The sequence below is a fragment of the Hirsutella rhossiliensis genome (assembly GCF_020360975.1).
Source record: "Hirsutella rhossiliensis strain HR02 chromosome Unknown scaffold00013, whole genome shotgun sequence".
NCBI lineage: Eukaryota > Fungi > Ascomycota > Sordariomycetes > Hypocreales > Ophiocordycipitaceae > Hirsutella > Hirsutella rhossiliensis.
In genome coordinates this window covers 2,348,948-2,375,535 of record NW_025408679.1, presented here as the reverse complement: position 1 = coordinate 2,375,535, position 26,588 = coordinate 2,348,948, and the positions used below count along the sequence as shown (strand labels likewise).

The window sequence follows — 26,588 nt, the reverse complement described above, 5'->3', positions numbered from 1 at the left end:
GATTCGGCGGCGAATCGGCGGTGATTCGGTAAGCCCGAAGACAAGAAGGGTAGGTACAAGTCCGTCTGGTCCGGCGGTATCGTTGACTGCTTTAACGGCCATCTGGAGGATCGAATCTGCGTCTGCCTGGCTTGAGAGCTCTGCGTACATAATCTCAAACGCTCGTCGCAAAGGGCCGTGGTACCGTTCAACCTTGCCGATAGACCAATGGGCTTCAATAGGGACTTCCTTACAGGTAATCCCTAGCATCTTGGCCTCGGTTTGAAATTCCGTTGAGGCGAAGTTCGTACCTGCATCGTGGGTAACAACGTCCGGGGGTCCTTGGTACGTATCGATCCATAAGCAGCGGAGGGCTTCCCAAGTGTCCTTTGTTGATAGGGACTTCAGGAACCTAGCCCGTGGAAAGCAGTAGCAGAATCGACGACATGTAAGACAGGGCGGCTAATTAAGTACATCACATCGACAAGAATTTCATAGTTGAATTCATGGTCATCTTTTAGGCTGAATTTAAACCTACGAGGCTCTCGTCCGTGTAGTTGGCAGTGATGACAGAATTTGCCGATTTCCTCTAGCCGTTGCTGTTCGACTTCGTGGCCGGCCCGGGTTAGCAGCTTGAATAGGCGATCTGTAGCGGGGTGCCCGAAACGGCGATGTAGGCGACGTAGTTCCCCTTCTGTAAGAAAAAGGCTCTGTTCTTGCTTGCTAAGATGAAACCAAGGATGTCCCCATTTGCGTATAATAGGGATGCGGGTCTCGCCTTGGATAAGTTCGTCTGTGGTATTATTGAAATAGACGTGCAGCCTATCCATGTCTGCAAGGCAAAGCAAAGGGGTCGGAGCGTTGAGGACCTGGAAGTCGATCTGTCCAATAGCTGTTCGTACGTTAACATTCCCTATAGACGATGTTGACTCTCCTTTTCCGAACGTGATGGAAGCTCTTCCGGCTGTCGATTTATCTATAGCAACGGAAGGATCTTCCCGCTGCAGCGCAAGATACTGTTGCATACCGACAGTCGAGACGTTGGCTGCACCGGTATCTGGAAGGATGCCTTGAAGCGTCCTGCATACCGGTCCTCAATAAGGAACTGGTTGGATGGGGTCTTTGGGGCATTATCGGCGTAGATGTCTTCTCCGGTGACTTGGTGCAAGAAAGCCTGGTCTGTAAGGAACTGCGTTACGTCCTGCAACTGGTCTTCGTCTTCGTCGTCAAACGGGTCACTAGGGTCAAAGTCGGCTTCCTCGTCCGTATCGGCTCCTTCATATTCCGTGAGGTAGGCAGCGTAGTCCGTAGCTGTGGCCGTAGACCCACTGAAGTGGCATTGTGAGATATACTGGCTTCGTGACTTACGTCTTTCTTCGTCGGAATGCCTCGTTGACCAACATTCTGGCTTTCCACAAACGAAGCACTTCTTCGTCCACTGTCGTTTCTGATCTCGGCTACCTTGTGGGTTCCCTCGGGGCCGAAAAGAGGAATATCCGCGGTTCCTACCGTACTGATTGTACCGTCGGTCCATGTAGTAGCTGTCCGTCGAGGTTGTATATATAGCTTGTCTACTGATAGAGGTCTCGATTGAAGACCGTAAATCAGCAAAAAGCTCTTCGCACACGCGGGCAGGCTTGAACAATGCGTGTTCAAGTTCTATGACTCCTCGGCAGGCTCGGATAACTGTAGTACGTAAATTATCCTCCCCTCGATACTCAGGGCCTAGGGCCCCTCTGGCAAAGCTGTAGCTTATCAAGTAGCAGCTGAAGAACCTGATGTAGGGTCTTATCACTATGTTCCCTACGGACCCTATCGAAGGTAGCAGTTGTCCAGTCGGTGTAATAGTGATGATGGTTAACATCGGTGTCGAAATGCGTCTTAACCTTGTGATACGCTATTGCAAATGTATCGTCTTGATCGACGTAATGAAGGTAGAAGGTTTCTGCTCGTCCGTTAAGAATCCTAGAAATACCGCATAGAATTGGGTCTCCCGGATCTGTGCATGGAAGCAGATGTTGAAAAAGATCTTCATCTTATCGTCAAGGAGGTCGTAGGGCTCGCCTGTGTACTTTTGGTCTTTGTCAAAGGTCTTTAGAAACTGGGCAGAAACGGCGGGGTCAAGCCGTTCGTTCGGAACGGAACGAGGGGGCAGGGCCTTGTACGGCTGATGCCCGTCAGGCTGGGTCTGCCTTGAAGGAAATGACTGTAGTAAGGGGGCTTGGGGAATAGACTTCGTCTGGGTCTGTTGAGTGGGGATGTCTTGGGGAAAGCTTTCCTGGGAAAATGGGGCTTGGAATAAGGTTCCTTGGGGGGTCATCTGTTGGGCTTGCTCGGGAGGCCTCTGGGGTCCTTGAAACAACCTGTTGCTGCTGTTGCAAAGCCTGGGCTTGGGTTGTAGGCTGGTCCCTTGGTGACTGGTCTTGGGTCGGATTTTGGATATTCTCTCGGGAAGAAGGCGTTGCGAGGGCTTGTTGTTGCCAGGAAGCATTTGATCGTACGTCAAATATCTGTTTTGTGAATTCCTCGGGGTCCCAAGTAGGGAAACTGTCGGCTTCGAGTAGCTTAATCAAGGATCGTTCGATTCGCTGGTGGTTCGTCCCAGTATATACTCCCTTTCGGCGGAGAACCCGGCGGAGCTCCCGCCGGTATGAAATTTCAACCATAAGGAACATGTCTAGCGTCCATCCTTCAAAGTCTTGTTGGAAAGCATGGAAGACTTCATCATCCCACATCTTCTCAAGAGTATAGGCTTTAAGGGCCTTAGCTGCGTACGTGGTTGCATGTATCTCCGTTATATTATCGACTGAGATATCTTTGAATCGAAGCTGAGGGTCTATAGCGGAAAAATCGGCCGCGAAGTCGGTTCCGCGCATAAATTCCTGAGCAGAAATAGGTTGGCGTAGGCGTACATCTTCTTGAGGTTGTATAACCCTTATGCCTTCTGTTTGTCCTTGTGACATGTTGATTGTTGTGATGTCAAGGCTTTCCTACCGGCTTGGTCTAGTCGGTTCTTGTCGTGTGTGTAGCATAGACTTCCTCTCTCGGGACTGTGGTGCAACCTATAGAAATAGGTCTCGCAGGGAATTCTTCAAGGAATCGGGTCTTTCTCTTCCACTTGCAAACTTCCTCTCTCGGGACTGTGGTGCAACCTATAGAAATAGGTCTCGCAGGGAATTCTTCGAGGAAACGGGGATGCTTTTCGATACCTAACTTTCTGTGGTTAAACAGACGTTCAACCACTGATCAGTGTTGGGTCGTGGGTATTCGTGCTGTGCACAGGGGTGATAGAGAATACGAATCAAAGGTGCTAAAGAGCTATGCCTGTGACTGTTGTATTGGTAATCTATGAAGAGAAGAGAAAAGATGAAGAATGAGGGAAGGAGGAGAAGAAGGAAGGAAGGGAGGAATGAAGGGAGGCGTGTAACCCCGGTCCGAATGTCTTCCGAGACCCTCCTATAAAGCCTCCTTCTCGCGTAGGGCCAGTAGAGCCCATGTCCCCACATAATGAAGTCCTCCGCATCTAGACAGTAACACAATTATACTTAAATAACTTTGTTGCGATTGAACTTGCTTCTATTCAATTCTGTCTGACAGCTCTCAACATATATATACATAGTGGCACGTCCGTGCCACTATCCAGTGACTCACCACTTGTAAGTGCTGCCTAAACATGTCTTGGTCCATGTCTCATACCAAGTCAACACTCCCCTAGAGCTGTCAGACTTCAACTAATACAATGGCAACGCTATTCATAGCGTACGGGTCCAATTCCAATCCTCCTCCTGTTCCTCTCGAAAGCCTCCTAGGCAGAGGCTTGGTCATCCCATCTGCTAGCATATTCTCCCCTGGAACCCAGTACACTTGGATTCTCCTTCCTTGACCTCATCAACGACGTGATGAAATGCTATATCAACATGCTTGATTTTCGACGTGTTCGATACTCCTCGGGTCAGCTGTACAGCTCCTTATTATCTCCAAGCAGTAATGGCACTGTTTGCTCCCCTTTCCTTCCAGTTCTGCAAGTAGTCGACGTCCCCAGAGGGCAGCTTTGTGGCCTCCCCATCCCAACATACTCTGCTTCTGTCGTAGATCTTGCCACTGATTTCATCTTCTTGCTATACGTCATGACGGCGCCTCCGTAGACCATAAAGACGAACCCCAGGATACTCTTCCGGTCCCTTGGATCAGTAGCGTAGTCGGTGTCAGAGAACGCTTCCCCATCTTGTAGGCCTGCAGAGCCGACGTGCCCTTCGATGTTGTGGTCAATGGAATAATAGTCGATATCGCTGCCTTCGACTCCTTGTGCGTGCTCATTATTTCCGCCATATGTGATACCGTGGTGAATAGTCCTGCTGACATAACCCAATATTCGTAGCAAAGCCTTCCAGTGGTTCCAGCATGCCTCTACCGTGAAAGATGCCATTCTGTTAACTGCGAATATAATGTCGAACCTCGTATTGCATAGCCAAATCAGCTTTCCGAGCAATTCCACGTATTTCAACCATTCGTCATGGTTCAGAGGTCGTCCGGTTCCTCAACGAGCTTCCGTATAGCTCCAGGTTCCATGGGGTTGCGTGCTTCATTGAGTCGTCGTAGAAATTCTGCCACGGTTTCCTTCGCAAATTGTGATTGATCAATCATCAGCTTTCCATTGTGCCTTTGAATCCGAATTCCGAGAATGTTCTCTGCTTCTCCGAGGTCTTTCATCTCAAATCTTCCCTTCAGCTTTTCCTTGACCCGTTCAATGGCAACCTCGTCCCCCCCTGTAATCATAAAGTCATCCACGTGCACGCCGATGATTACCCCCGACTCTGTATGTCTGAATATTGTCGGATCCACTGTCATCGGTGAGAAACCAATCTCCTTGAGATATTCTGATATTAGCAAATACCACATCCTTGCTGCTTGCTTCAATCCGTACAAACTCTTCAGGATCTGAACGTATTTCCCGAAATATTGCTGGAGCTCAGTTGGCACTTTCATGAAGATCCTTTCCTTTAGGTCTGCTGCAAGGAACGCAGCCACAGCATCCATCTGGTATACCTTCCAGCCTTTCTTCGCCGCTAAAGCTAGAATGATCCTCATCGCATCGAGCCGGATCGTGGGTGCGAAGGTTTCCTCGTAATTGATCCCGTGTTTCTGTGTGAACCCTCTCGCGACTAGACGTGCTTTATACCGTAGTATCTTCCTTCTTTGTCTTTCTTGTGATCAAACACAAGCTTGGCATCAACTACTTCTTCTCCGTGCACGTCAACTTCGTTGATTTCCTCCGAGAATGTCTGTCGTCGAATGAGATTCTGAACTTCCTCATCTATAGCTCCTACCCATTGATCCTTCTCACTGCCTTCCATCGCCTGTCGGAAGGTAAGCTTTTTCGGGTCGAAGTCGTACAGGTCTGTATTAGGCTGGAGAAGCGTCCTTGCTACCATGGCTCTTTCCTTCCTGCCACTCTCCCCTCGCTTCTTCAGACGTTCTGCCATGCGCTGTTCTTCTCTTTGCCGCCATTCCAGCTCTGCTCGCTGCTTCTCTGCTCTTTTGAGTGCCACGGCCTCTCGTCGAATCTGGGATCTTGTTTTCGGCAGACTCCTTTCAGGAGAGGTTATATCCGCCTCCCCTGTATTGACAATGATTGTGTCTCCTTGGAGCTCTTCCTCCGAATCTGCAGTGTCTTGGTCGGTCGGGTTCCCATCCGCTGCTTCTCCGGCATCCTCCCAGCTTCTGTAGCTTCCTGGTCCGTAGTCCTATCCCCGACCGAATCTTCGGCATCAGAGTCATCATCAGTGAGCTCCCTTGCTCCTTTTCTCTTCCTTCTCATCGTCATACTGCGATTGTGATTCTTGGCTGATTTCATTGTCCATATACTTGCTCTCATCGAATTCCACGAATCGAACCTCGTGGACCTTCTTATCAGCTGGGTTCCAGACTAGATAGATTTTATCTGTCTCCTCTTTGTATCCAACAAAAACTCCTTGCCATGCTCTTTTCAGAAGCTTTGTTCTCTTTTCTTTGGGAATAAATACCCAGGCAGGACATCCGAACACTCTCAAGTGCCCTGATCTTGGCTTCTCTCCACGCCATAACTCCCATGGGCTTTTAGCCATTCCCTTGACAACTCCCCTATTTCTCAGATAGGCCGCTGTTGCATTCGAAAACTCCCAGTATGCTGCCGGGAGGTCCATTTCGTGACGCATAGCAGACCCCTCTCTGATATGGTTCTCATGCTCCTCTCAGAGATACTATTCCCCTCGGGTGGTAGCCCACTGTTGGTTCGATCCGAATAGTTCTTCCCGTGCAAAATACCTTCATTGCCTCGTTTAGAAATTCCTTTCCGCGATCAAAGCGCATCGCCTTGACCTTTTCGCCTTTTCCGTACTCGCGACACTCTGCCTCTGCAACAACTACCCAGGCTTTGATCTTGTCGGTAATTCTCGTTTTGTCTCTAGAGAAATAAACCCAAACTCGCCCGGTAGCCTGATCGGTGATTGTCAGCATGTACTTCATTCCTTGAAGTGATAGCTCAACTGGCCCCCAAAGATCTATATGGACTCTCTCTAGCTTTTCTGTCACCGCAGACATTGGCTCCCTTGAGACCTTTCTTGTCATTTTGGCCTCGGTGCAGCTTGAGCAGAATGACGGGCAGAATGAGTTGTCTCCGAGATCATCCATTACGGCGTTCAGTTTGCCCTCCATATGCTTTCCAGGGTGTCCCAGCCTAGCATGTAGTAGTCTTTCAGGCATCTTCAGGATTGACTTCAGCGCTACCCCGTTATCGCCATCCTTTTCTTGGATTGTATGGGCTCGGTGCCCTCTTGTCTGGCTCAAGCGCCACACCTTTTATGTCTGTGGCCAAACAGCACCTCCTCCTGATTTCTTGTCACCGTGACTGTCTTCCCCGGAGAGTCCACGACAATACATGCTCCCCTGTCTTCCAGTTCACCGACTGATAGCAGGCTGCTCGTCGCCTCCGGGATGTAGTGCACCCCACGTACTATTGTCGACCTTGCTCTTCCTTTCTGTGAGACGTAAAGATCCTCACATCTCCTTTCCCTCTTGAACGAACCTCGAGCCGTCTGCAATCTCAACACTTGTCTTTGTAGGGGACAACTTTGAGATAAATTGGTCTTCCTTGGGGTGATATGGACGGAAGCACAGCTGTCGAGATACCATTGTGGAGGGCTGTTACTTTTGTGTTCGGAAGCAAGTAGGTAGATCTCTCAGATTCACTACCACTGTCTTCAGGATCCTGACCGCGTTTGCCTTTTCTTTGCTATCCATGGCCTCTCTCGCCTTCGCTTTTTCAGAGGCTAGCCAGGTCTTCCCTGCTTTGTTCGATATCGCGTATCGCTTAACGAGGGACTGATAAATTGCTCGTGGATCGGTGAGATGGTTGACTGAGTTCTTGTGGATCTGGTCAATACTCTGTCGTATTTTCATTCTCGCAAGAGAGACATTTTTAATGTCCGCAGCATTCTCTCCTGGCATTGATAAATCTGACGATTCCGCTGTTGCCATACCGGTGACGCAGCTCATAAGATCGTCACTCAACAAGTTATCTTCAAGATCCATCTTCCAGCTGTCAAGGAGTCTCTTCCATCAAGGATGGTTCCTTTGTAGTCTTTCTTGCCCATAGTGCCGGGTCTTTGCTGTCAACCGTCGATTCTTGACGAAAAAGTGTTCTCATATGCCGAGTTCAATCGTGCAGTGGAAGCAAAATAAAAGCAACCGGGTGCATAACCTGTTGCGATTGAACTTGCTTCTATTCAATTCTGTCTGACAGCTCTCAACATATATATACATAGTGGCACGTCCGTGCCACTATCCAGTGACTCACCACTTGTAAGTGCTGCCTAAACATGTCTTGGTCCATGTCTCATACCAAGTCAGTCTCATACCAAGTCAACAAGGCAGCCAGGTCGGACTATCTAGGTGATCCGGCCGGTTTACCAGGCAGCCACATACCGATGCCTGTTCACACGGCTGCCTGTTTCACACGGCTGCCTGTCTCACACGGCTGCCTGTTCACATGGCTGTGCGTTCGGCAGCCGGTGTCCTTGATGCTTGGTGCCGTGCCCAACGCCCCAGTGTGCGTAGGGACACGCAAAAACGCATCAGAAGGACGAATGGATGGCTACATGCTTTTGAACAACGTTTACTGTTGCTACCTTCCAGCACACTGCTCTCACGGCCTCCAGCCATTGGACAATGGAGTATTCAACGCCTCCAAAGCTGCATATCGACGAGAGTTGGAAAGTTCGCTTCCTGACTGATTCTGCTCCGATGGATAAGGTCAATTTCATCAGAGCCTACGCCAAGGCTCGTGAAGTGGGAATGACGAAGAAGAATATACTCTCCGGCTGGAGAGTTACTGGCATTGGCCAATTTCGCGAGCCAAAGCTCTACGGCACCCAGAAATCCAAGAGGATAGGCGGAATGACAGCCCAAAAGGACTCGGAGCCGGCGCCGTATTTTGGCTCGGATGATACACCAAAACCAGCCGCCAGATTCGCGATCTTGGGCTAAACAAAACACCAAAGACACGGAGACGGTATAACGTGATAGCCAAAGGCTTTGAGACTCAACAACAGACGTTAATGGCGCATGTCACGAGAATTGCTGGCATGGAGGAGGAACTGGCACGCCTGAAGAGAAGAAGAGGAAGGCTATTCCGAATCCCAATAAACGTTTCATGACTCTGAGCGAGGCTCTAGCCTCTGGAGAAGCCAATCCAGAAAAAGGAAGCGAAAAGAAGCATGTTGTGGTGAACCATAGCTCTTCGGGAGTCAGGGCCAGAATCGGAGGCTGCTTCAGTTATTGAAGTCAGAGAAGAAACCATACTACCTCAGCGCACCACACGATCAGGAGGCCGGTCAAAAGCCCTAAAATCCAATAGATACATCAATTGTAAATTTACACCAGGCAACCATTTGCAAATAACTTTTATTTTGGTCAAGTTGTGTGAAAGTGAAATAGTTAAGTTTTGGTGGTTTTTTTGCCTGGCGAAAAGGTGGGAGGTGGTGGTGCATGGGTACTCGTTGCAGTCGCTCAGCTAGTTGTCAACACACTTGGTTGAGACCGTTACATGGAACGACCAGAATGGATCTATATTACATCGCTTCATATACGACAATGAAGGTCGCGCGTCACATGAGATTACATGGGAGAAAGACAATTGCAAGTGCGAGAAACGCGAATTGTTAATAGAGAGCAGTCGTAAGCGCTCCTTCTGCGGCAGGTAAGCGGCAGGCCGGCCCCGGCTCGCTCGGACTCCGGAGCCAGTTGAGAGACGGAGGAAGGGCCGAAAGGGAAAGATTTCGACATCTGTTCGGCTCCGACCCAGCCAGGTTGAAAGCCACTCCACTCAATCCTCTACCCGTGCCACCCGCTGGAATCATACCCATGGAATGCATCGACTGCCAAATTGGAAACACCAGTTCGGCCCGCATAGCAACTGCCTAAAAGAATGGCCGAGTTGTGCGTTGCTCCAGGCTCAGCTTCATCCTGTAAGCTTCCATAGGAAGGGATCCAGAGACTTCCGCTCCCTAATCAAGAGACGAGCTGCAGGATCGGAAACATATCGCTGTCAATCGTAAAATTGGCGGGCCTCTTTGCACCAGGGGGAAATTTAAATTCGTACCGTAGAAGCAGGTGAGATAGAATCAACTTCATTTCGTTGGCAGCATAGAACCGGCCGGGACACGCGTATCTCCCGTATCCGAAGGCCATGTTACTAGAGTTGGTCATGGTGAACATGAATCGCTGTGCTTTCTCCGCTTGAGCCGGATCCTCGCGCAGTTTAGAGTATCTGAAAGGGTCAAATTTGGAGGGCGCAGCGGGCGGGCACGAGCAGGATCCTGCAGAATGGCATTCGAAGGCACTGCGACGCGAGTCCCAGGCGGAAGAAAGGTGCCGTCAGAGAGTGTCATTGGATTATGAAAGATGCGGTTAAAAGTCACTGTGAACATGTCAACTATCTCTTGGCCGTATTCTTAATGCAAACACCTTACTTACAGAGAAACACGGGACTGAATCGCTGCGACTCCTTTAAAAGGCTGTCCAACTTACAGAGTCGACTGAGGAGAGTTTTGTCCCATCGGCCGACGTCGAACAATGCGTTGGCGGCTTCTGTTCTAAGCGGCTCGAAATATTCTGGGTGTGCACATAGATCATACAGCGCCTGCGTCATCGTCAAGGCCGTTGTATGTATTGAAGTCAAACTCAGGATGAGCATCCGCTGGGCCAAGTTGTCGAGAGATCGCTCTCGACCAGTCGCTTCGTCCATCATCCACTGCAAGATATCCGTAGGCTTCGCATAGTTCGGCCCCAGCTCCTTCTTAGAAGCCTGGCGTGAATTCAAAATGCCGCCGATAATTTTTCGAGAAGTTGCAACGTTTGTGAGCAGCGCCCTGTAGGAAGGCATTAGGAGAGCGACAACTGGTCGGAGCCAGCGCGGGAGCATCCGTAGAGCCATGCCAGTGATGAAAAGATTCTTGCTGTACTCGGCCGTTGCTGTATGCCATTCTTCGTTCCTACACTCTTCCGGGCCAAGAAACACCCTGGAAGAAATGTGGGCAACAGTCCGCGCCAGGAGGTGGTTTATATCAACCTGAAACCATTGGTCTGTGGGAATACAAACTAAGACAATGACCCTGAAGAGTTATGGCCGATGGGTCTTACCTTTACATTCGGGAATTTCTTTCTTCAGAGCAAGGTCTAGTTCAGTCTTCATGATGGAAGTGAGAAGGCCCAGGTTTGGGGTCAGTCTTTGCTGGATCACTCGGTTTTGTAGATCGCTCTCCAGAAAAACCGTGCCGCGAGTATAGTCACCGACAAAGTCATGGATGAAAGGCTCAACAGAGCGTACTTTATCCTGTGAAAGGGCACGAATCTCATCAACATATTTGGGTGTGAGGATGACGATGTCAGCCCCAATGCGCCGAACTTGAAACAGGGAATCCTTGAACTTGATTGAAGCATAAACGTTAGACCATCAACACTTAAGCTTCCAACGCAATTGGTTATTCTGTCGCCTCCCTCATGAATCACTGACCTGATGATAACCCTGACGAATAATGGAAGGCCCGTCTCGCACAAATCGGAGACGGACCAGCCAAGTAGGCTCCCAATAGCTTCGATATCCGGCGAACGGAACTTTGACTTCAGCTTTAAGCAGTGTCAAAGACATGGAGGCCAAGAACAATGACACCATTCCCAAAACAATAGCAGTCTGCACATTAATTCCGTTTTGTTGGATGTGATCCAACTCAAAAGTGAATAATAAAGGCCAAGTCATGGTTGTAGTATTATTGTTCATACTGGTCATTCAAACGTTTGAATGAAGTGTTGACAAGCGTAACAAAAGCAGAGTATAGTTCGACGGCCTCGATGAAGCATGATCAGTCTCTGACCATGTATTTGCCGACGGACGCTCGGCTCCGGCACATCACTGGACACGTACCCTGGATCTTGGATCAGGAAATGCCGTCATTGAGCGACTTGCTCCGACCGTTGAGGTATGGAGCTGTTGACTAAGGTGCTCCCTGTCGGTGGCGCTATATCGGCTTTCGGCTTACGACAGCTACCATTCGTCCACGTTGTATTATTAGCAACCCCGCAGCGTGTACAGGTCAGCTTCCTCCCCCCTCTTCGCCTGAGGGAGGGTTCGAGCGGCTGAGGCAATGTGGGCGTTTCAATGAAACGAATTCCTGATTGGGGTAGAGCATCGCAAGTGTGTGATGCTCAGGGGATGTAAGTGCGCAACGAGCCTGCACCAGAATTATGACCGCAATGAGCAGAAAAAGTTCTCATCCGGTCAAAGATATCGCGTATTGAACCATGATGAGGATTTGCTCCATGAATCTGAAAATATTTGTACCGAAGAAATAGCTTCCAGTGTTTAGATAAAATGAGGTAGGCTTGCCCATATCTCCGAGGCTTGAAGATAAAAGGAACAGGGCTGGCTGGGAAGGGACACGATGGCGTGTCGGATGACGTGTTACCACATAGGGCCGTGTTGTCCTACCCCACATATTGAGGAAGGACTACCGGTAGGGTGTCCACTTAAATCGGATATTTCCTCACCGCTTGCCCTAACCGCAGTGTGGGTATCCATTGGCCAATGATGGTTTGCCATCTGGTTTGTCTCGGAGTCTAGCTGAGACATGGACAGGGCATCTAGCTGAGACATGGACAACGCACACCCGCATTACCGTAGAAATTCAGCAAATTCGTTCGACTTTTAGCGCCTGGACCGGGGGGTTCCCCACAGGTCTCAGCGCCACCAAATTTGTATACAGAATGTACATCTAGCCGGGCCCGCCTCTGCCAGTCTGACAACGCAGCGCACAACGCCGGCACGGCCAGGTACCTTTCGTATACAAATTTGGTGGGGCTGAAACCTGTGGGGAGCCCCCCGGCCCAAGCGCTAAAAAGTGAAACGAATTTGTTGAATTTCTACGTATGGCAAAGTTCTTTCCATATTTTCCATTATGGACAGATGTACGGAGGAAGCTTTCAATAGTCATTGCTGACGCTAAAATAACCCCTGTCAATAAAAAAGAAGAACGTACCAAATTTCTATGGCTTTATTCCCTGCTAATACTATCCCTCCTTCCCTCTTGATACTCATTGCCGCCTTCCAATTTAATGATTTTCTGCACATGCCGAGGAATTCGCTCAATCCAAGCTTTTATCTTCTCTTGCGGCAGCTCTTTCCAAGCTGCCTCCCAAGCAGAAATAGCTTCAGCCCGGCTTTTCAGGGCGCCTTTTTCGTAGTAGTTCTTTTAGCCAAGGCCAGCAAGGCTCAATAGCATTAAGATCAGGCGAATTGCCACACCAAAGAAGGCGCCGGACTTTATATAAGTCGTACACCTGCTGCTGGATATAGTGGTTGTGAGCTGGAGCTTTATCTTCTTGTATAAGTATCCCTGGAAGATCCTTCTCGCATTCCTTTGCGAAAGGAAAGAGCTTTGGAATTAAGATCTTAGTTTGGTAGCGATACTGTTGGGTCGTGGGTATTCGTGCTGTGCACAGGGGTGATAGAGAATACGAATCAAAGGTGCTAAAGAGCTATGCCTGTGACTGTTGTATTGGTAATCTATGAAGAGAAGAGAAAAAGATGAAGAAGAATGAGGGGAAGGAGGAGAAGAAGGAAGGAAGGAATGAAGGGAGGCGTGTAACCCCGGTCCGAATGTCTTCCGAGACCCTCCTATAAAGCCTCCTTCTCGCGTAGGGCCAGTAGAGCCCATGTCCCCACATAATGAAGTCCTCCGCATCTAGACAGATACCATAGAAATTTGGTACGTTCTTCCTTTTTATTGACAGGTGTGGGAATGGTATTAGTCTAACGTAATCTACCCCCTTCCTGGTCACACCCCCTACCTGCTCAAAAATTCCCCACCCAAGCGACCCGCACCTCATGGCGAGACAGGCCGACCACCATGACGGAAATTCGAGACCAATCGATTCCACGCGAAGAACGGGTCCTGCTCGCCGTGAAGGCCTATCAGCAAGGCCAATTCGACAGCGCCCACAAGGCCGCGACGGCATACGATGTCCCTCAATCGACAGTCTCTGCTCGACTGCGCGGTGCCCGGCCCCGACGCGACGCGCAGATGAACAACCGGAAGTTGACGGCGACGGAAGAGACTGCCCTCGTACAATGGGTCTTGTCGATGGACGAGCGAGGGATGCCGCCGACAGTGGTCTACACTCGCCGCATGGCCAACTTGTTGCTTTCGGAGCGCTGCCAAGAAACTGTCGGCGAAAATTGGGTGCGGAAGTTCGTTGGCCGCCACGACGAAATCAAGGCGAAATACTCGTCGATACGATTACCAACGTGCCAAATGCGAAGACCCGAAGATGATGCAAGAATGGTACGATCGGGTGGCAATGGCGAAACAGAAATGGGGGATTCTTGATGAGGATGTCTACAACTTCGATGAGACGGGTTTTCAAATGGGAGTCATTGCGTCGGCAAGAGTCCTTACTCGGTCTGACCGGCGAGGTCGGCCTATGGTCATGCAGCCAGGAAATCGAGAATGGGTTACCGTAATTGAATCTATTAATTGCCAAGGTTGGGCTTTGCCGGCGATGGTCATCTTCCAGGGCAAGGTGCACCAAGCAAGCTGGTACGAGGCAGATGTGCCCAAGGACTGGCAGATTGCCGTGAGCGACAAAGGTTGGACTTCCGACGACCTTGGATTGCATTGGTTGAAGGGAGTTTTCGACCCATACACACGGCGCCGTACCGTTGGAACACGCCGACTTCTCATTCTCGACGGGCACGGCAGCCATGTTACGCCGGAGTTCGACAAGTACTGTACAGACAATGCCATCGTGGTACTCCAAATGCCAGCTCATTCCTCACATCTCTTACAGCCTCTGGATGTCGGGTGCTTTTCGCCTTTGAAAACGATATATGGGCGGAATGTTCAAGAGAAGATGCTCGCAGGGTCAACCACATCGATAAAGAGGACTTCCTGCTTCTGTACATCGAGGCCCGCCGACAAGCGCTCTCCCGTCGAACATCCGAAGTGGATTCATGGCCACAGGCCTTTCCCATTCAATCCGACCCGGGTTCTGTCACGGTTACTAGTTCAGGTTGACAGGAATGGCAACAACAATGCCAACGATGACGGCGACAAGCACACCAAGCCCCAGAAAGCTTGGAAGCCCACAAGACACCTTGCAATGTTAGCCAGCTTACCACTCACGTGGAAGGACTTCTTCAGCGCCGGCCACAAAATGCGGGCACGCCGGTCTCACAAGCCATAAACCAGCTCATCAAAGGATGTCAAATGGCCATGCATAGTGCCGCGCTGCTCGCCGACGAAAACAGACATCTTCGGTCAGAAAACCAGCGGCGAAAGAGGAAGAGAGAGCAACGACGCGAGTATATTGGTGATGGTGGTGCTCTGTCTGTCGCAGAAGGCACGGCTAAGATAAAGCGACGGCGAGAAAAGGAAGAGGAACGTGCTAGGCGACTGAGGGCAAGGGAGGATGAGCAGGCAGGGCAACAACTTATCGAGGAGCAGGCCCGACGGCAGACAGAAGAAGAGCTGTGCGTCCCAAGACGGCGTGCACCACCACGGTGTAGTAAATGCAGGTCATTTGAACATAATGCCCGGACGTGTAATAGATAGACAGGTCTGAATTTACTTGCTTGTTTGTCTCTTGGAATCAATTGCCGTCTGTTGTGTTCGGTTGGTCGCGCCATGAGGTACGGGTCGCTTGGGTGGGGAAATTTTGAGCAGGTAGGGGGTGTGGCCAGGAAGGGGGTAGATTACGTTATTGCACTCACCTAGCTAGCTTACGTACACAGTCACGTGTACGGCTGAGTACGGCTGAGGCCACAAAGCTAGCTTCGTGACTTCCTCTCCCTTGTACTTGGGGGGACTAAAATCCGTCCCGATTCCCGCGCATGTCAAGTCATGCACGGGGGGTGCGTTGAGTAGCAAAAAGTCCGTTGATTCGCAAAAAAGAGTACATAGCGGCCCCGCCAATTAACTAGTAGGATTATGTACCTAATTTCCCCCCATAAACGCACGAAGCCCCACCACGTCGATTTACGCACTTATCCGTACAACAATTAGACATACTGTTGGAATACTAACCTGCTGAGTAACCCGTGCAATCGGGATACCATCACGGTTCATGCACGACTCCCACGTGACACCCTACCCCGCGATCAGGGCACGCAGCCCCGGCTGCATGCCCCCATTACCGGGTGCACATTCCGTTTCTTGTGAATAGCTTCCTCTTCCTAGTTAGCTACAATTGAAGTCATCACCGGTTACCCTACCTGTCGTGACTGTGACTCAGCCTACAGCTTGTGCGCATGCGTATCTGTAGGCACATAGGTGCCTACCATCACTGATCAGTGGTTCCAGGTCCCGAAGGAGCCACAGAGCAGCAAGGTAGACGAAGAGTCGCCGATCTGATCCGCCTGCAATTCACCGTGCCGTTCGGAGAAAGTGATACTTTTCCTCTACGGGTAGAAGAGACAAACTCCGTGAATCGTTCCGCCGAGCAACTCACCGACCGTTCGAAGACGACAAGTTTGTGCTAAGAGCAGGAGACACTCCTTATTCCGATCCGCCTTCAACTCACTGTGCCGTTCGGAAGAAAGAAGCAGAACCTACGGCTAACCTATTGCTATTCCTAACTGCCGTTCCGCCGAGCAACTCACCGACCGTTCGAAGGAAAGGAAAGACATAGCTTAGCTGCGTCAGCAACGTATTCCGACTCCCTCGCGATTGTGCTTTAATCAGTACAATTGATTACTACAATTCACCTCCGACACTATGTCTGCAGGACCTAGCAGCAGTGCCCCGGGAGGCAGTAGTAATACCCCCGTCCCTACTATCTATATTGCTCGCGATCCCCCAAGCCAGGAGAGAGTGCAAGGATGGCTGGACAAATATACTGGCATACCGATCGACATGTCAGACATTGACCTATCCCTCTGGCATACCCCTGTGAACCCAGATGAAGAGCCAACGCCACGCCACCTGATCACACAACTCGCCCGTGCGTGGACCGACTATGAGAGAGCCAATGTAGGAAGAATCGACACTCTTATTATGTTCCAAGAGCACTTCGAAGGATGGAATAGTGCACTCTTCGGAAGGATTGAGCCAACGATTCGAGCTGCATTCGTCAACTATCTTCGTACGAAGGAAGTGATCACTGGCCCCTTGAGAAGATGCCGACATGACTATCTTCTCGCTTCCTCGTCACCGAAGAATATTGGGAAACCCAGGATACCCCGGTCACCTCCATCGACGAAGGAGCACAACCCGTGCCCGCAGCGATCCCTTTGCCCTCCCAACACCCATTCAACCGCCTGTACAACCTGTCCAGCAGGCCACTCAATCCGTCACCCCAACCGCTTTTACAAACGCTCCGACGAGCTACACCTTCCTCACCGCACAAGGATAGCTCCCAGGTAACACCAGCTCCCTATTACCTACCCCAATTCAGTGGCGATTCCCAAGAGCCAAGTCAGATCCGCCACAATACACCCCATACCGCACATTGCCACCACGAGACGTGCCGAACACCCCGACCAATGCCCAGACTCTCCCTCTTCGTCAAGATTTGGAATAAGGAAGATACCTACTCAGGTCAACCTTACGATCTCCTTGACGATAAGATCAGGAACTTCCTAACCACCTGCCGTTCGGTTGAAGTCCCCGAGAGTCAGCTACACGCCTTTCTCCCCCGCGCCCTTACAGGTCGAGCAAAGACCTACTATGACCTTTATCTTGACCCAGACCTCACGTTCGCCGCCGCTTACCGACAACTTAAGCAACATTTCGATACCAACGTGAATCTGGAGCATTACCATACGGACTGGTCAACTATCACCTTCAACAGTGTCCGTAGCAAGCACAGTGACAAGGACCTCCACGCTGTGCTTGATATAATGCTTGACAAGCTCCAATTGTGTCAACGAGCGATTGGGCCGGAAATAGCTGGCGAAAGCAACCTCCGCAACGCAGTCATCCGCGCTTGCCGTGGAACGCCTGAGCTCAAGCAAGCCTTGTACAAAGCCCCGCCCATTGCGAACAACTCTTTGCCGACCTCCGCGCCTCTATTGAACTTGCGATCACGGACAACGGTAGCACCCAATGGTATACCGACCGCAAGTATCAACAGAATAGACCCCTTCCGCAACAATAACAGCGCGAACCCCAAACGACAGCCGCAGAGAAAGAAGGTGTGCTTCATCTGCGGCAAAGCTGGCTGTTGGTCTACCAAGCATACCATAGAAGAACGGAAACAATCACGGATGTATTTCCTTAATGCCCACAATGCCTCCGACACGACCCCGGACTTCGCCATGTTCCTCGCCGAATTCGAAGGTCATGAACTTGACGAGACCCTGTCCCTGACTATGATACTGCCGATGAAATTGACGATGAAGACCCAGCGATTGGCTCGCTGTTCTTCACGCAATCATTCCTCGCAGATTACGCTGTTTTACACCGTCTGACTAAGGAAGATGCCTATAGCGCTCCTCAAAAGGCCCCGGCACAACAATTCCTTGTCGATGACCGTTACACAACGCGTTATCAGGGCATCATGCTCGACACAGGTGCTTCCGACGTTTCAACCGCTGGCCTAGACCAATTCCATGCCTGGCAGCGCGAAGACCACTGCGCTACCCTCGATACCACCCGCGCAGGCCAGGCAGGCATCTCCTTTGGAGATGGACCCCGGATTGTGTCTGTCGGTGCGACCGCGATTCGCACGGCATTCGGGCCCGTTGATTTCCACGTTCTTCCCACTAAGACCCCGTTCCTCCTCTCCCTAGCCGATATGGACCGGCTAGGCTTGTTTTTCAACAATCAGACCAACGAAGTCGTCCGCGATGACATTCGCGTTCCCGCAGTACGTAAATGGGGCCACGCATGGTTCCATCTAGGTAAAGAAGAGACTGCGAGAGTATTCCTGACCGAACGCGAATTGCGACGACTTCACCGACGATTCGGTCACCCGGCCACAGCTAGACTCCACCGACTGCTTAGATGTGCCGGGCATGATGATATTGATGAGCAGTCAATCCGTGAGATCACGAGGATGTGCCACCACTGTCAAATCAACGGCACCTCCCCCCAACGCTTCAGGTTTACCCTTAGAGACGACCGCGAGTTCAATTTCGAGATAACCGCGGATGTAGTCCAAATAGGCGGAAAGCCTGTGCTACACGTGATCGACGAAGCCACAGCGTTCCAAGGCGCCAGGTTCCTCCCTCGATGACCGCCCGAGACACCTGGGAAACGCTACGGATGCTGTGGATAGACACCTACCAAGGCCCCCCGGACTTTATGCGCCACGATGCCGGCACTAACTTTGCAGCAGAGGAGTTCCAAAAAGAGGCATCGTTGATGGGTATCACTTGCAGGCAGGTGCCTATCGAAGCCCACAACTCGATTGGAAAGGTAGAAAAGGCACACGGCCCTCCGCCGCGCCTACGATATCCTCCAAGCAGAGTTGGGTGAGTCGAGAAGCCCAGATGCCCTCCTCCAAATGGCTGTAAAGGCAGTCAATGACACAGCCGGCCCGGATGGCCTTGTCCCTACCCTCCTCGTCTTCGGCGCATACCCACGAATCAACCACGATTCACCGCCCTCTCCCCCTATGATCAAGCGCGCAGAGGCTATTCGGAAAGCCATGGCAGCTCTGCACCGTGCTGCCGCTGCCCGTCAGGTTAGAGATGCCCTCAACACGAGGAATGGACCAAATGTAGAGCGCGCTGCAGAGCTTCCCTGCAGAGCGAGGTCCTCGTGTGAGAGAGGCTGACGGCTGGACCGGCCCGTGGATCGTTATCGGCAATAACGGCCACGAAATAACAATCAATCATGTCAATGGCCCCGCAACTTCAGGATCACAGCGGTCAAGAAATACCACCGTGATCCTCAGGCCCCCTCATCACAACCCCACGACGACTCGCAGCCAAATCCCCGACGAGTCGACCCCAATGCACCCCCTAACCCCGATCAAGATGATGCCCCTGCCCCTGTGCTCCTACCTGAACAACGCCGACGAGGACGCCCCAAAGGCTCCAAGAACAAGCCCAAGACCGGCGTAGCCAACCTGTCAAAGAAGGAAGTTAATCACTATTATTCTAGCCGCCTTTAAATATCGGGTCTCTGCTAAGGGGCGGTACGAGATATATACTATATATCACGCTGTTCAATTGCGCCGCGAAGGCCACATCACCACACCAGGTGCCCCCTTTGAACAGTCCGATACCCAAGAGATTAACAACCTAATCGCACAGGGTGTGTTTGAGTTCATTCGTTTCGACCCCGTGGCCCACAAAGGCCAAAGACTCTTTAAAGCACGCATGGTCCGCGAAGTTAAAGGACTCGGACCAACCACAAGGCCTACGAGAAATCCCGTCTCGTCATTCAAGGCTATAACGATCGTGATAAAGAGAATATCCTTACCCAGTCGCCGACCGTGCAACGGGCAGCACAGCGGCTACTCCTCTCAATTGCCCTCCCTCGCAGGTGAAGCCTCCGTCTTCCTGCGTGATATCACACAAGCGTATATTCAGTCCAAAACCCCCCTGAATCGTACGATACTCGCACGCCTCCCAGCGGAATTAGTGCCCCGCTATCCCCCAGACACCATCATCCATGTCATCCTTCCCCTGTATGGCATAGCAGAGTCAGGTCTCCATTGGTTCGTGACATATTATAGGCATCATCGTGAGCGCCTCGGTATGACACATTCCACCTTTGACCCCTGCTTGTTGATCTCCAATGATCAAGCCGCCGGCTTCGGCATGGTCGCTATGCAGACGGATGACACCCTCCTCCTCGCCTCCCCTGAGTTCGCGGCCGCAGAAGAAAAAGAGATCCAGAAGGCTAAGCTCCGCTCGAAACCAAGGAGCCAGCTATCGGCCGCGACTCCTCGAGTTTAATGGTTGCACACTTCTAGCCGAAAAAGACGACCTTATCATCCAGCAGAAGGGCCAAGGCCAGAAGTTAGCCACCATCTTTCTCTCCTCCACGGATCGCGCGCAGCAATACGCCCAACAGCGCGCGCGCGGAGCATATATCGCATCAATCTGCCAGCCCGAGGCCACGTTCGACTACTCAGTCGCAGCACAAGTGCAGCAGCCGGAAGCCCCGGACTACAAGACCCTGAACAAGCGGATACAATGGCAGACCGACAACCTGCAACGAGGACTCCGCTATGTTCCCTTGGCCTTTCGACTGCGAAGCTAATGGTATTCACGGACGGTTCGTTCGCGAACAACAAAGACCTAAGCTCACAACTGGGCTTTGTTATTGTGCTCGCCAACGAGGAACAGAGCCCTGCTGATTTCACGATCAGAGGCAATGTCCTGCACTGGTCATCTACGAAGAGCAAGCGAGTGACCCGGAGCGTGCTAGCCTCGGAGATCTACGGCATGGTCCAAGGTTTCGATATGGCCATTGTCATCGCGACCACCCTGCAGGCTATTGTCAAGCAGCTGGACCTACCCCGACTCCTCATTGTCTGCACCGACTCATACTCGCTATACGAATGCCTCGTAAAGCTCGGGACCACGAAAGAGAAGCGACTCATGATTGATATCATGGCGCTAAGGCAGTCCTACGAGCAGCGCGAGATGGCAGAGATCCGTTGGATCAATGGGGATGACAACCCGGCTGATGCGATGACCAAAGCAGCACCCAACCGTGCTTTGGAACGGTTGATTGAGACGAACAGGCTGACGATTCGAGTGGAAGGATATGTACAACGACCCGTGACCGCAGACACCACCTAACGACAAACGACTCCATGATGACGAGCCTCCCTTCATTGAGACCGGAATGAAGGGCAGGCACGGCAGCCTTCGGATTCCATCACGAAAAGAAAAGACTGCCTGTGTTGGAATACTAACCTGCTGAGTAACCCGTGCAATCGGGATACCATCACGGTTCATGCACGACTCCCACGTGACACCCTACCCCGCGATCAGGGCACGCAGCCCCGGCTGCATGCCCCCATTACCGGGTGCACATTCCGTTTCTTGTGAATAGCTTCCTCTTCCCTAGTTAGTTACAATTGAAGTCATCACCGGTTACCCTACCTGTCGTGACTGTGACTCAGCCTACAGCTTGTGCGCATGCGTATCTGTAGGCACATAGGTGCCTACCATCACATACAGCTAGATTGATGGTCTCACGATGCTAGATTGCCTATCTATTCCTCCTTTATAATAGCTTCAAATTCCTCGGTTAGCCCGTCAATAACGATCTCTTCAGTAATCTCAATTCCGTCAACTTCAAACGTAAGCGCCCTTCGTGCTGTAGACCTCTCTTGGGTCTCTAAGATAACCAATTCAACGGCTTTCTGTACGACCTCGCGATCGTAGTCTTTGGGCCAAGTAAGAACGCTGCTTCGAGTGTACGTAATGTCATTGTACCATATCCAAGCGAAAGGACAGTCAGTCGATCGATCTGGATCGCCAAGGGCACGGAAAGCGGCGTATTGGTAACATATCGACTCGATACTATCCATGTAGCTTCGAAGACCTCGTTTGTCGCGGCCAAGGAGCCGTAGCTGCTTGTTTGATGACTTCGAGATACTATCTCGGCAGGTACCCTTAACCTGCCTAACCCAGCGGCGCAAAACGCAGCCTCTTCACGGACTTCCTTTTGCCGCCTTCGTGCCTCGTCAGCCTGTGCAGCCAGTCGGTTGTATTCGTCTTTGCGACACGTAGTCTCGAATCGTGGACGGTTAATGGCCCGAATTTCCCTACAATCGATGTCCCTTCTGCTAGTTTCGATCGTCTAAGCTGATTCTCTTTGAGACGCCTCATCTCATCCGTGGCGGTGATACCATTGAGTGCGAGGGTGTGCGCTGCTTTACGTACTTTTCCCTGTACGTGTGCAACTGACGGCGTAATAGGCGTACCTGATGCAATAGAGAGGTCTATCCGTAGTCTGATGAATTCATGGCATTTGTGGATGTCGTGAAGATTTAGCCGTGGTGTTTTGAGGGTCTTCCAGTCAATACGATGGACTGTAACGGGCGTTGCTGGCCCTCTACCGCCTGGAACCGCTTCGATCGATCGAGAAGTTGGCGTCTGTGGTGTAGAGCGCATATTTTCGAATGCATCCTCGTTACTACTATCGTCATCTATTGGCGTGCCTTCCTCAACGAACCCAGGGAGTTCTCGTTCGCGGACAGAGTCGGTTAATGAGGATAACGCATCTTGCAACTGGTCGAGGACGACGCTTGGGTTGAATGGAAAGAGACCAGATTTCTCCCAGGCTGATAGGATCGTAGGCCGCTTAAAGGTTCGGTTACGCATCTCTTGAAGATGGAAAAGGAAGTCGGTCTTGTTGAAGTTAGTAGCTCCGTTTGCAATCTCACGATATAGCACTTGTTGATGCCAGTGCTTGTAGGGACCAAAGACCCCAACGTCAAGCGGCTGGAGTAGGTTAGTCACATGAGGCGGTAACGGGAACAGCTGTATATTGTGTTGGTAGCAAAAATGCACCAATTCGTATGTAAAGTGGTTCTCGCAGCCGTCCATTAAGACAAGGCGCTCCTCTTCGGGGACTCGGGGCCGGGTGTGACGCTCGAAGTGGTCGATGAATTCGAGGGCAAGGATATCGTTGACGTAGCCCTTTGGGCTTGTTGTAATTGTTATGCCTTTATCGAGGTTATCGTTAACCCAACGGACCGGGATCTGTGCCCCTGGAAGGATGAGGAAAGGAGGGATACTGCTGCCGGTCGCGGAGATTGACTCTATAGCAGTAATCGAGACCGTATCCCGAGAGTCTGTTAAGACGGGGTTATTGACTTCGTTAAAGGTCCAAATATACGTCCCGGTATGTAAATACCCCACCATAAAGCCTGTTTCATCGAAGTTCCAGATATTCTCGCGTCTGATGCTATTTCTATCGATGTACCTATTCCAGTCTTGGTAGAATCGAGAGAGGACTTCACGGTCTTGCATGACTTTACGCTTTGCGTCTCGGGCAACTGCCTTTCGACGATGGAAATATTGTTTGTAGCGTTTTATAAATCGTCGAGCCCATGACCCACTAGCTGTAGTATTACCTCGGCCCGTAGCTTTGAGTATCGCGTTGGCATGTTGTTGTAAGGAGCGTTGCTGGATGTGGTGGCCTTGTGTGATGCGGCGATGCGCCCAGCATAGTACCTCCTTCTCTTCTTCCGGTGAAAGAAGTGTACGGTTGCCTCCATTGGTAGCCTTTGGATGATTGCCTTGAATACGAGACCGTAACCGATAGTAGGGTACGCGTAATGCAGCAGAAGCTGCCATGATTGTACGGTAAAACCCATCGTGATAGAGCTGGGTTGCTGCGACGGTTCGCGTCTCGAGGTTATCGGGTGTAAAGCGCGAGAAATGAGGCAAGCCGGTCTCTGAATCGATCCACGTATTGATAATAGATGAGTTACCTTCTAGAGAGGCCATACTGCAAGGGATAGATAGTAAAATCGTAGTAATTGTTATCGTTAATTAACTAGTCTTGTGATGTACTAGTAAAGACCATGATGTCTAACGCGCATCGCGCGTCATCTAGCGTTAAATGCGGGGTTGTTTTTCTTGTAACGCGGATATGTAGGAAAAGGGGGGTACCTTAATTTGTGTGGACCGCTCACTAAACTATAAGTCACTATTTTTTTTTTGCGAATCAACGGACTTTTTGCTACTCAACGCACCCCCCGTGCATGACTTGACATGCGCGGGAATCGGGACGGATTTTAGTCCCCCCAAGTAGATAGACAATCCTCATAGCATAATACGACACACCGGTTGAACGACGTTCCCAGTTTGCCTCATGCTCGAGCCCTGCCAACAACAGGGGTTATTTTAGCGTCAGCAACGACTTTTGAAAACTGCCTCCGTACGAAGGTACTTCGTACCTTGTATGGAAAGACCCTTGCAATACTAGGTATATGGAAAACCACCCTGCTCTTATGTCTTCCGTAAGTGTGGGCCGTTGGCTCCACAATATGTGAGTCATGATGCAAGGGGGTGTGACGGTGCCCGGCCGTCACAACGTCCAACCTTTGGCAGCCAATTGGCCTCCGCAGTGCGCTCGCGGTACGGTCTACGATATCGCCTGGGCACCTGGGGCCGATCTGACGCGAGACCCGCGCTGTGTTATAATGATGGAGTTTGACAGGTACGGCGGACCGGTGGTCTTGACCATTCGCGACGGCTTGACCACCAGCGACGGCAGGAAAATTGTGCCGATTCTCCCAGTGGAGAGGGACTTCCTCATCGGAGGCAATCTTTGCTCTCGCACCCAGTTTCCCCTGATCGTATGCTAGGTAATCACCGTGCACAAGTCACAAAGCATCACCGAGGACTTGATCGTTACGGACCTGTCCTGCCGTGACTTTCAGACCGGTTTAAGCTACGTGGCCGTGTCGCGAGTGAAGACGTTCCTCGATGCGCCGTTCGACCACAATCACCTACTTACGAGTTTCCGCCAGAGGGCACCAAGATGAAGATGAGATATCAGCAACTTCGCAGACAACAGGTTCTCGCACAGAACCCCTACAAGACAGACCACGGGTCTGCATAACTCCACGTGATGCAGCTCGCGAATCTCGCGATGAAGAACTGTTACGAAAATGATCCAGGGCGTAGATAATGCACGGGATAGTTTTATGGTTGTAGATAATTTGACTGCTCAACCTTCGGCGACTGCTTGACCTGTTGGTCCGCAGACTCGCAGCCTTTGGCTGATTGTACGCCTTGCACCACAGCCCTAAAGTGCAAGGTGTGACGTAGTATTTTAGTTATAACTCCAAGGGTTGATGCGCAAGCTTAGGTTTTGATCTTGCTCGAAAGATCCCGTTGAACATAAAGTTGGTCAAACATGTCTGTGACGTCACAAAACAATCTGATGACACTCATTTTCCTTTTCTTGAAAGCCCTGGATTCGCACGGCCCAAGCTGTGTTCTCAGAGACTGTTGCTCAAGCAAATCAAGCGCACGGATGAGACAGTCGTGTTCGTAATCAGCCAACACAGCAAGAGCGTGCTTCTTTTCCGTTGGCTCCTCGGGTGATACGGATGAGTAATGCCCAAATTCAGGGAAATGGACAGAATTGACGTTGTGTTCTGCGGTATCACGAGCTACAGAGCCGAAATCGTTGTACATGCGGCACATCGTCGTCAGATGTCGAGCGGCTGCAGCTGCAATGTACTTCTCCGTCACAGTGGGGAACACTTCTGTGCCGGAGCCTAATGAGGACGAGATGAGGCAACACGCGAAAGCGAATGAGTATGCGCACGCCACATGATCTGCTCCTGTTGTGCGGACCCAGTTGAAAAAGGATCGCATGGCGGATGTGTAGACAGTGTTGTTCTGCAGCCCTTGCTGCTCAAACCGTGAATTTTCCTCAGCTTGGGTTGCATGGGCATGCAGAAAAGCTCGCAGCTCATGATGCAAGTTCTGGCGATCCCAAGCACTGCTGGTCAAAACCAACTCGTGGTTGAGAACATATGCCACGAAGCGAGTCAAAGGAACGCTGACTTCCTGGGGCGCTAGCGAATTGCTTCCGACAAGGTCACCGGGGGTTGATTGAGCATTTTTGAAGCGATTCGTGTCATTGGATGGATCGCTGCTCTGCTGTTGAACCGTGCCGTCAATGATCTGATCGATTAGTTCATGTAGGATAGAGACATCTTTGATAGCAGGCGAAGCGACAGCCTCGATGAATTCGTCGATCTGAAAGCCGAGCATAGACAACCGCATAAGGTCGTAGAGCAATGATGTAGGCGCAAAAGTACGAACCCTGTTGTTACAACCAATCCACGTAAAGGGATGATGTTTAGATACTTGTCCTCCGCTATGTGAATCTCGTCTCTGTCAAACACTTTGAGTCGTTGGGCTCGAAGAAGCGGTATGAAAAGGCTTGATTCGACCAGCGACCCTCGGAGTACCCAGTCCGGGAGCCTGGAAAATAGTGGCGTTTGGCGCACCAGATTCGTGTACCCATTCAGCTCTGTCGCGGTGAGAGCAGGTGGGAGACTATGGCCAACAGCTCCAATGGTCTGCTTCACATGAGGAACGTTGAGAGCGGCAATCTCATACGCTTCTGCGACAAAAGCAA

The 26,588-nt window shown here is 51.0% G+C and overlaps 4 protein-coding genes across 4 annotated transcripts; 3 read left to right on the top strand and 1 right to left on the bottom strand.

Moving 5' to 3' along the window:
* Positions 1-1,876: 1,876 nt before the first annotated feature.
* HRG_09842 (uncharacterized protein) lies at positions 1,877-2,942 on the bottom strand (the record flags this gene model as incomplete). Its single annotated transcript, XM_044868313.1, has 2 exons — positions 1,877-2,146; positions 2,343-2,942. The coding sequence occupies 2 exons, from the start codon at positions 2,940-2,942 to the stop codon at positions 1,877-1,879; spliced, it is 870 nt and encodes a 289-aa protein (XP_044716894.1).
* Positions 2,943-8,184: 5,242 nt separating this feature from the next.
* On the top strand, positions 8,185-8,502 carry HRG_09841 (uncharacterized protein; the record flags this gene model as incomplete). Its single annotated transcript, XM_044868312.1, has 1 exon — positions 8,185-8,502. The coding sequence occupies one exon, from the start codon at positions 8,185-8,187 to the stop codon at positions 8,500-8,502; it is 318 nt and encodes a 105-aa protein (XP_044716893.1).
* A 4,916-nt stretch (positions 8,503-13,418) lies between these two features.
* On the top strand, positions 13,419-14,585 carry HRG_09840 (helix-turn-helix, psq domain-containing protein; the record flags this gene model as incomplete). Its single annotated transcript, XM_044868311.1, has 6 exons — positions 13,419-13,566; positions 13,624-13,751; positions 13,840-13,959; positions 14,005-14,145; positions 14,359-14,372; positions 14,432-14,585. 6 exons carry the CDS (start codon positions 13,419-13,421, stop codon positions 14,583-14,585), a joined length of 705 nt encoding a protein of 234 aa, XP_044716892.1.
* Positions 14,586-18,066: 3,481 nt separating this feature from the next.
* Positions 18,067-21,268, top strand: HRG_09839 (polyprotein; the record flags this gene model as incomplete). Its single annotated transcript, XM_044868310.1, has 13 exons — positions 18,067-18,079; positions 18,170-18,409; positions 18,491-18,728; positions 18,890-18,982; positions 19,371-19,596; positions 19,769-19,828; positions 19,873-19,893; positions 20,048-20,066; positions 20,157-20,201; positions 20,265-20,410; positions 20,460-20,581; positions 20,767-21,122; positions 21,171-21,268. The coding sequence occupies 13 exons, from the start codon at positions 18,067-18,069 to the stop codon at positions 21,266-21,268; spliced, it is 1,677 nt and encodes a 558-aa protein (XP_044716891.1).
* Positions 21,269-26,588: the final 5,320 nt, after the last annotated feature.